Source organism: Salmo salar, chromosome ssa11 (genome assembly GCF_905237065.1).
Source record: "Salmo salar chromosome ssa11, Ssal_v3.1, whole genome shotgun sequence".
NCBI lineage: Eukaryota > Metazoa > Chordata > Actinopteri > Salmoniformes > Salmonidae > Salmo > Salmo salar.
This window is the reverse complement of record NC_059452.1, coordinates 72,416,034-72,426,456: the sequence shown is the minus strand read 5'-3', so window position 1 is coordinate 72,426,456 and position 10,423 is coordinate 72,416,034. Positions and strand designations below refer to the sequence as shown.

General features: G+C 42.5%; 1 protein-coding gene across 2 annotated transcripts; it reads left to right on the top strand.

Annotated features, from left to right (window-relative positions):
* The first annotated feature begins 5,308 nt into the window (after positions 1-5,308).
* Positions 5,309-8,669, top strand: LOC106596975 (butyrophilin subfamily 1 member A1-like). Of its 2 annotated transcripts, XM_014188214.2 has the most exons (6): positions 5,312-5,667; positions 5,850-5,870; positions 6,298-6,633; positions 7,049-7,066; positions 7,634-7,645; positions 7,831-8,669. In XM_014188214.2, exons 2-6 carry the CDS (start codon positions 5,855-5,857, stop codon positions 7,956-7,958), a joined length of 510 nt encoding a protein of 169 aa, XP_014043689.2. In that variant the 5' UTR covers positions 5,312-5,667; positions 5,850-5,854; the 3' UTR covers positions 7,959-8,669. The 2 variants fall into 2 exon arrangements, with proteins under 2 accessions (XP_045545866.1, XP_014043689.2); XM_045689910.1 differs by lacking the exon at positions 7,049-7,066 and having other exon boundaries at positions 5,309-5,667.
* The last annotated feature ends 1,754 nt before the right edge of the window (positions 8,670-10,423 follow it).

The following is a 10,423-nucleotide window of genomic DNA, read 5'->3' as shown; positions in this document are numbered from 1 at the left end:
TGCAGGCGGCTTATGGTAGAGAAATGAACATTACATTCTCTTGCAATGGCTCTGGGGGACATCCCTGCAGTCAGCATGCCAACTGTACACATCTGTGGCATTGTGTTGTGACAAAACTGAACATTTTAGACTGGACTTTAATTGTCCCCAGCACGAGGTGCACCTGTGTAATGATTACGCTGTTTAATCAGCTTCTTGATATGCCACACCTGTCAGATGGATGGATTATCTTGGCAAAGGAGAAATGCACACTAACAGGGATGTAAACAAATTTGTGCACAAAATTTTAGAGAAATAAGCTTTTTGTGCATACGTAAAATTTCTCTGTTCTTTTATTTCAGCTCATGAAACATGCGACCAACACTTTACATGTTGCGTTTATAACATACTTCACAATAGGTTTCTTAAATGACAGGTCACAGCCTTGAAATAATAATAATTCATTTTTGTTCTTTCTTGGCTACCTGGCTTGCTCCTGACTGATTTCAAGTTAGACATTTCAATAAGCTATTAAACAACATACTAACATCAATTGATTGTGACAGAATCGCACATTAGGCTACTTCCCAAGCAAAGTCAATGTTGTGTCTCCTATAGAAGGTAGCCTCTGAATATCATAGACATTTGCAGCTTGTTTTTAGCATAAAGCATTGTAGACTAAAGCCTTGTTTATAGATCAAAATCCTAAGCTTTCTGTAACAAAAGCCACACTACCCTCACATACCCCCTCAATTCGAGCTCTGATTTTTAACATGACACACCAAGCTCTTCACTGACACAGATATTTAAGGAGTGCATGGAGACTAGGGTTAAGTTGCGGAACTGGGTTACAGAGATTTACCAAGATTGCTCGCCCAAACCCACTCCCTTTTCCAGGAAAAAAACAACTGAGAAACCGGTAAATTATGAAACGTTATTTATATGAACAGCATGACATAAAACGGAACTGTTTAAATGATATACACGTCTTAATCTGGCTCCTCTATGTCCTCCTCTCCGCTATCTGCATGATAAATCATCAATGATCAGGCTGGGGACAGACGGCCCATCTCAGTATGGAGCGCAGTTCACAATGCATGTAGACCTTTCATCTCGTCATGGTAACTGTTTTTCTAGTGACAGGTAGGCCTACATTTGCTGCAGCATAGCCTATGATACAGTAGTATAAGGACTGAATGCCAGTCTAATTTACATACTGTATATCCATCTGGCTTTGGGGGGGGGGGGTCTCATTTTTTAATTGGAAAGATTATTATTTTAAATTGCAGCTGCAGAGTTAAAAAAAAAAACAGCCTATCGCTCAAATATCATTGCTTTAAATCAGTGCACTCTCTCGCAGCCCTTCTTTCTCTCCATCAATTCCATTCAAATGGCATCCTACTACAGTATGTAATCCTGTTCAGGTTTAATATATACAGTACATGTCCTAGACTACCTCTTTCAGATAATAAATTCAATGCCGTATTAGCCTTATGTTTAGCTAACGTAGTACAAAAGGGTAGCAAGAGGAGAGCAGGCCGGGGCTCATGGTTGGGGACGCCATTGCAGTGTGTAATGCAGTGTAGCCTATATAAACCATCCCAGCAGTGCAAAAACTCATGAATAGAGGTACATTTTCTTATATATAAAAAATAGGGGGTGGATCAGCTTTAATATTACAGATAGATTGTTGCTTCCATCAGTGTAATTGTCTGCATCATTTCCAATCCCCCATATATTTCTGGGGTAAGTATATATACACTGCTCAAAAAAATAAAGGGAACACTTAAACAACACAATGTAACTCCAAGTCAATCACGCTTCTGTGAAATCAAACTGTCCACTTAGGAAGCAACACTGATTGACAATACATTTCACATGCTGTTGTGCAAATGGAATAGACAACAGGTGGAAATTATAGGCAATTAGCAAGACACCCCCAATAAAGGAGTGGTTCTGCAGGTGGGGACCACAGACCACTTCTCAGTTCCTATGCTTCCTGGCTGATGTTTTGGTCACGTTTGAATGCTGGCGGTGCTTTCACTCTACTGGTAGCATGAGACGGAGTCTACAACCCACACAAGTGGCTCAGGTAGTGCAGCTCATCCAGGATGGCACATCAATGCGAGCTGTGGCAAGAAGGTTTGCTGTGTCTGTCAGCGTAGTGTCCAGAGCATGGAGGCGCTATCAGGAGACGTGGAGGAGGTCGTACGAGGGCAACAACCCAGCAGCAGGACCGCTACCTCCGCCTTTGTGCAAGGAGGAGCAGGAGGAGCACTGCCAGAGCCCTGCAAAATGACCCCCAGCAGGCCACAAATGTGCATGTGTCTGCTCAAACGGTCAGAAACAGACTCCATGAGGGTGGTATGAGGGCCCGACGTCCACAGGTGGGGGTTGTGCTAACAGCCCAATACCGTGCAGTACGTTTGGCATTTGCCAGAGAACACCAAGATTGGCAAATTCGCCACTGGCACCCTGTGCTCTTCACAGATGAAAGCAGGTTCACACTGAGCATTTGACAGACGTGACAGAGTCTGGAGATGCCGTGGAGAACGTTCTGCTGCCTGCAACATCCTCCAGCATGACCGGTTTGGCGGTGGGTCAGTCATGGTGTGGGGTGGCATTTCTTTGGGGGGCCGCACAGCCCTCCATGTGCTCGCCAGAGGTTGCCTGACTGCCATTAGGTACCGAGATGAGATCCTCAGACCCCTTGTGAGACCACATATTGGTGCGGTTGGCCCTGGGTTCCTCCTAATGCAAGACAATGCTAGACCTCATGTGGCTGGAGTGTGTCAGCAGTTCCTGCAAGAGGAAGGCATTGATGCTATGGACTGGCCTGCCCGTTCCCCAGACCTGAATCCAATTGAGCACATCTGGGACATCATGTCTCGCTCCATCCACCAACGCCACGTTGCACCACAGACTGTCCAGGAGTTGGCGGATGCTTTAGTCCAGGTCTGGGAGGAGATCCCTCAGGAGACCATCCGCCACCTCATCAGGAGCATGCCCAGGCGTTGTAGGGAGGTCATACAGGCACGTGGAGGCCACGCACACTACTGAGCCTCATTTTGACTTGTTTTAAGGACATTACATCAAAGTTGGATCAGCCTGTAGTGTGGTTTTCCACTTTAATTTTGAGTGTGACTCCAAATCCAGACCTCCAGGGGTTGATAAATTGGATTTCCATTGATTATTTTTGTGTGATTTTGTTGTCAGCACATTCAACTATGTAAAGAAAAAAGTATTTAATAAGATTATTTCTTTCATTCAGATCTAGAATGTGTTGTTTAAGTGTTCCCTTTATTTTTTTGAGCAGTATATTTATTTATGTACATACATACAGAGAATGTGAACCCTTTGTGATTACCTGGATTTCTGCATTGGTCATCAAATTTGATCTGATCTTCATCTAAGTCACAACAATAGACAAACATAGTGTGCTTAAACTAATAACACACAAATTATTGTATTTTTCTTGTCTATATTGAATACATCATTTAAACATTCACAGTGCAGGTTGGGAAAAGTATGTGAACCCCTAGGCTAATGACTTCTCCAAAAGCTAATTGGAGTCAGAAGTCAGCTAACCTGGAGTCCAATCAATGAGACGAGATTGAAGTTGATGGTTAGAGCCGCCTTGCCCTATAAAAATACTCACAAAATTTGAGTTTGCTATTCACAAGAAGCATTGCCTGATGTGAACCATGCCTCGAACAAAAGAGATCTCAGAAGACCTAAGATTAAGAATTGTTGACTTGCATAAAGCTGGAAAAGGTTACAAAAGTATCTCTAAAAGCCTTGATGTTCATCAGTCCACGGTAAGACAAATTGTCTACAAATGGAGAAAGTTCAGCACTATTGCTACTCTCCCTAGGAGTGGCAGTCCTGCAAAGATGACTGCAAGAGCACAGCGCAAAATGCTCAATGAGGTTAAGAAGAATCCTAGTGCCAGCTAAAATCTCTGCCCCAATGGCAAAAAGTGTAGAATTGCAGGAAATTAGCTTTAAAACTGCAACATTTCAAATAAAATGTGTAGAACAGCGTTATAAAAGTGATTATAACCCTTGCAGAGCTGGTGAATATGAATCAGCTTTCTGGGCGTTAGAGAGCTGGTTTAAGCCCGGATACTGGTTTAAGCCCGGACTAGAGTTTAAAGAAAAAAAGATTTTATGATCCTTGACTCATTTGAGTTACTATGCACAGATACTTCAAAAATTTCAACTTCAACACTCGCTGTGTCGTTGTTTGTCCTCTGTTGTTGCATTGCGTTGGTTGCTGAGATTCATACTTAAAACGGTGATCAAATAATGAAATACAACCACCGTTTGCTCATTGCTGCTGCTCTAAAATGGCAATTCGGCGTGAATGCGCACGTGCCAATTTAATTTCAAGGAAACAGTCGGTGGTTGTATTTGATTAACGTTGTAAAAGTATTGATTTCAGCAGACAAACAAAGGCACACAATGACAGAGCTACATGGTAAGGGTTTAAGAATTGACATTTTTTAAGTATTGACGCATAACGCCTTGAAGGGGTCAGAGGTTCATTTTAAATAAATAAAGTGGTAGTCTGCACTCAACGTTGAGGTACTTGGCAATGACAGCGACGAGAGAGAGAAACAAAGATGACCGGAGATCATATTGCCTCGTGGCAAACTGCATGCAGGATTCCTGTTCCACCTCACAGTGATAATCTTGTGCTCCATTTCTAACCAGTGGATGAATAAAGGTAATCTGGAGCCCATTAGGATGTGTCCTCTCTGTCCGCTATACACACACACACACACACACACACATTCATGGCTCCTCTTTTACGGTTCTCGGGACCAGTTGTGCAAACACATCTTGTGTGGCAAGATAATCCGGGAAGAGAGTTTTATGTTTGTATGCCGTCTAACCTGTGCGTCTAGAAACAGAGATGTTACTTTATGTTCCTTGGCTACGCACGTGTGCGTTTTGTGACTCCTATCTCTGTCTGTGATTCTCCGAGTCTTAGAAGGCCTGATTTGACCTCCTAAACCACACCTACTGACCTACAGTACTGTGTCAGCAACACTCTGGGGTCAGGGGTCACCTAGTGTTACACTCATCATGGCTTAATAAGGAAGCGGAGCTGCCTTCACAAAACACACACACACACTAAATGTTGCTCAATTGCTTACAGCAGGTAACAGTTAAGTTTAGAATGGGGATCTATGATCAAAGTTTATCCTCAGTTGAGTTGGTCATTTTGCCATTGTCATGCACTTTGGAACTAGAATGTTCAGAGCCAAGCCTGCAGAACCAATCAGACTTTAATATCCGATTAGAAATAAACTGGACTGAATGTTGCTGAATTGCTCAGAGTTGTTCATGGGTCTCAACAGTATCATAATGCGGCTATAAAGAAGTACAGGAGTTCCATTGATAACCGCCTTCATGTTATCTACAGTTCTCTATTGGACATGCATGGAGGAGAGAGGCGTGATAGAGAAGAATGACTTTATATGAGGCTGTATCTGGTTTAAGTGAAAGTCTGTAGATTTCCTGTATAGGCCTGAACTGCGGAGTATTCAACGAAAAGGTTGTGAATATATGTCTGTAAAAATGGGTTTGTGTACAGTATATTTTTCATGAATAGTGAGGCAGTGTTGAATGTAAATCAACTTTTTTTTGGATTCTGAAGTGGAGGACGTGAAGACGTGTAAAGGTATGGAGAGATCTCAGTATATTCTAGTCTAAACTAGACACAACACTCCTGTTTTAAAACCATTAGGACTGGAGGAGGAATAGATGTGTGTATCTTTTTAGCTCGAGAACAATACATATAAACTTTCTGATGAATAAATGGTGGAGTTGTGTAAGTATAAATGTTTTCTCTTTTGATTGCAGGTAAAATGTCCAGAGTTCATAGTAAGTCACCGTGCTCGAATTCATTTTGAGCTTTTCGTACACATTCCTCTGACAAAAATACTAAACCAATTCTGTAAAGTGAAATGAGTTTTATGTGTAAAAATGTAATTGGATGAAATGTGCTTGTAAGATCAGGAGTTGACGCTGCGCGCTCCACAGTGACCTCTCCCTCCAAACATTTACTTTCAATTCCCGTAGTGTATTCACGTTCTGCTATCCTATATTTATCATTTCCGTCAGATAAATAAGTCTGCCTGGGATAGTGTCTTTGTATTTTAGAGGTTAATATTGTCCCTGTCATTTTATGCCTATCTTTCTTTCTTTTATTTTGCATGAATATACTGATAGTATTTGTGTACCTGACAAAGATGACATTAAGCCAGAAAGATGACATTAAGCCAGAAATGTTTTCTCTCTCTCTGAACAGCTGACTTTAAACTTACCACCGCTGAAGACAGTGAGAGGGTTGGTCCTGGTGATGATGTCACCCTCCACTGTCACCTCTCCCCCAAGACCAGTGCTGTTGTCATGACGATCCGGTGGTTTAAAGGGACAGAGTGCATTTACCTGTATAAGAATGGCCAGGTGACAGAGAGCATTGGCTACGAGGGCAGAGTCAGTCTGACCGCGCCGGAGCTGGAGGGAGGCAATGTGTCCCTGAGGCTGAGAGACTTCAGGAGGTCAGACGTAGGACGGTACAGATGTCAGGTCATCCATGGAGAACAGAAGGAGGAGGCTGCAGTGGGTTTAGAGGTTGCTAGTGGTAAGGGCTCTGTAACCACAGTACATGTTAATATACACCTAAGTAACAATAACAACCAGTCTGTTTCCCTGTACAGCACACTGCTACTTCCTCATGTAGTTAGGAGTTCATAGTAAGAGTTAGAGATTGGACTAGATGGATTCTGACCATCAACTCATAATAATGCGTATGATAATCACTCTGAGCTTTGAGCTTGATGTCCTAAACTAAAGCGCTTGAACCATTCCAGCGTAACTGGTCACGTCCCTTCCTTCTGATTAGTAATGCATGTGACGAACACTCATGACCCCTTTGATGCATATCACATCATCCTGGAATTTGATTGGATAATCAATGATTTGAAGGTATTAATAATAACTAATCCGTTCATTTTTTTTAAATCATTACTCATGACTCTCCATCTTGGATAATGAAGGATCACGATTGGACTTTGGTGAGTGATTACTTATTTGGCTGCTTTGTTTATTGACACCCAATAAGACAAAACCAATAGACCAGAGTGTTTCAGTCTGATACCATACAGAAGGAGTGGCCTTGTAAACAGCAGTGAGTGCATAAATTCTTCAAGGCTCCTGAGTACTCTACACTTATCAGCACTCTTCCCAATTGTTCCATTTATGATACATATCTAGATAATATCTAGATGTCCTGCATTTACATAGCCCTGCCTCCTCCAACACGATCTCTGCCTTAGAACTCAACATTAAACACTTCCAAATGAATATAGAATCAGCTTGAATTTAGCTTGATGTCCTAGTATGAAGCATTTCAGTCACTCTAAGACTGCTCACAGTCACACTGCTTACATCCCTTTCCCTTTATGCAAATTAGTAGTGAATTTGATGAACAGTCATTCCAATTTTATGCATGGTATTTGATCGAATGATGTAATTTATCAGAAATGGAATTTAACGAGTGTAACAATGATAACTAATAGCCTGCATTCTGTTTTACATGATCATTATTCATGGATCGCCATCTTGGATAACGGAACGATTAGCTAGGTTATATGGTGAGTAATAATGTATATATGTCTGTTCTGATTATTGATAACAAAGAACCGACCAGTGTTGCAGTATGATGCCATAACGAAGTAGAGGCTTTGTGAAACATTCAGTCATTCTAAGACTGCCCATATCCCTTTCCCTTGATGTACAACATTAATAAACGTGATGAACACATTCCAATATGATGCAGGAGCGGCTTGGGGACGGGTCTCTGAAGTGGCCCAGCCAGAGCCCGGACTTGAACCCGATCAAACATCTCTGGAGAGACCTGAAAATAGCTGTGCAGCGACGCTCCCCATCCAACCTGACAGAGCTTGAGAGGATTTGCAGAGAAGAATGTGAGAGACTCCCCAAATACAGGTGTGCCAAGCTTGTATCATCATACCCAAGGAGACTCGAGGCTGTAATCGCTGCCAAAAGGTGCTTCAACTAAGTACTGAGTAAAGGGTCTGAATACTTATGTAAATGTGATATTTAAGTTTTTTATTTTAATACATTTGCAAAAAATTGTAACCTGTTTTTGCTTTGTCGTTATGGGTTATTGTGTGTAGATTGATGAGGGGGGAAAAAACTATTTTAATAAATTTTAGAATAAGGCTGTAAAGTAACAACATTTTGAAAAAGTGAAGGGATCTGAGTACTTTCTGAATGGACTGTAACCCAGCAAGTCAGAGAGAAAGAGAGACTACTGGAGGACACTACCAAAGGGGACGAGAAGAGTAAGAGAAGTGGGTGCATTGGAAAAGGACCTGCAGGACTCGAACAGCCAAGTAGAGAACTTCAGAGTCCAACTGCAGCGTCATTCCCCCTAAAAACAAAGCACAAGAAAGAGGATTTCTGACAACCACCATCTCAGATTGTTCTAAAATCCTTTCTGTAGTTAGAAACAGATGAGATTAGCATTTCTGAAACATTATTTTGTTGAAATATAATTTGATCTCTGAGAAATGAAGCTAATTGATTGACCCCCCCCAATTGGCCATTTTTATTTAAAGCGTTCATATAATCTTCAATAAATATTGTACCTAACATCCGATTTGGACAATAATTATTCCTAACAATGAGCAAGACACGAGGAATCCAATAAGGATGATCAAATGCCACTCACAGCCCCCCCCCCCCCCCACACACCTCATGCCAATCCCACCCCAACAACCAGTATACAGCATCCCACACCTTCCTTCTGTTCCTACCAGTGGAGCACTCCAAAGGGGACGATAGAGGGGTGCTGGAGAGAATGGAGGAGCTGTTTGGGGAGGGTTGTTGGGAACACACTGTGATTCTATTCACCCATGCTTGATGACCTGAAAGAGCAGAGCATTGTGGAGTTTCTCCAAGCAGGGAGTCAGGGACATCCAGCTGCTTGTACAGAAGTGTGGGAGCAGGTACCAGGCCCTCAACATTAAGGACAGGGCCCTTGGCACTCAGGTCCCAGAGCTGCTGGTGCAGGTAGAGGAGACAGTGGTAGGAAACAGAGAGAGCCAAACCTACCAGGAGGCAGAGGCCCAGGTTAGAGAGATGGAGGGAAAGATCCAGAGGGGGAGAGGAGAGGAAATACTCTCAAAACTCTGTCGTCAGAGAGAGACGACAGAGAGAGTTTTGAGAGAGAGATGCGTGACTCTCTGAAGAAGATAGAGGGAGTGATCCAGGAGCATGAGGGCGGTATCAGAACACACAATGAAGTAACCACTCTACTGGACAGACAGGAGGAGAAAGAGGCAGAAGAGAGGATGAATTATAGAGCGAATGAGTACTCTTTCATTGAGGGGTTAGAGAGGAGAAAAGGTAGAGAGAATCAGACTGGATTTATCCCACAATGTAGCGGCAAAGTGGGAGCTTATTTGACCACACCCACTGGGGACAGACGTCAATTCAACGTCTATTCCACGTCGGTTCAACGTCATTCCGTTGAACTGACGTGGAAACAACGTTGATTCAAGCCGTGTGTGGTAAGTGGGCAATTACTCCGTTTTTTTGCCCCCTTCTATTTGTTTACCTTCATCCCAGAGAGATGAAGGGACTGAGACCGACTGAGTGATCTTAGTGGAGATTTCTTTAGAAGAGGTCTACATAACTAGTCTGAGACGTAGCTCACATTTATGGGGAAAGGTAGCAGGAGAAGGAAGAGAGGGAGGGGATGGTTAATTGGAGGAAGGGTAGGTTGGAAAAGACAACTCCTTTGTTAAAGGGGTTAAAGGAGAGACAATTTAGAGAGAATCACATTGCATTTATCCCACAATGTTCATTGTAGATGTCTTACTGACCAAAGAGTCCTTCCATTGTTTTCAGTTAGTATATTTTCAGTAAAGGATCTATAAGTAATGCATGTTTATTGTACAGTGTTTGTTATGTGGACCCATTTGTAGTAAGAGATGTGAATGAAACGGTTGTCTTGTCTTTTGTTCATTCAAATGATAGGTCCAGTGCCATTTCCTGTCCCACCCAGATGATTTGAATGATTTTCCTGCTGTTATTTATCCACACGGCCAGAAGATGGCAGTGTTTATTCATCTGAACTGATTTAAACAAACTCAACGTTGTACAAATCCTCTTACAGATTGTGTGTGTGTGTGCATGTGCGTGCGTGCATGCGAACTCTGTTATCAGGTTACCTTCCCCACACAAAATGAAATAAGCATCGACTCTCGCTTTCTCTATGTCTCAGTCAATAGAGGGGTAAACCCAGGCTAAGCTGACTTGCTGACAGTAGACGAGGGGCTTGGAGTCTCATACTGCAGCCCTCTGGAGAAACAGGGAGATTTGTCAAGTGACATGGAAACACT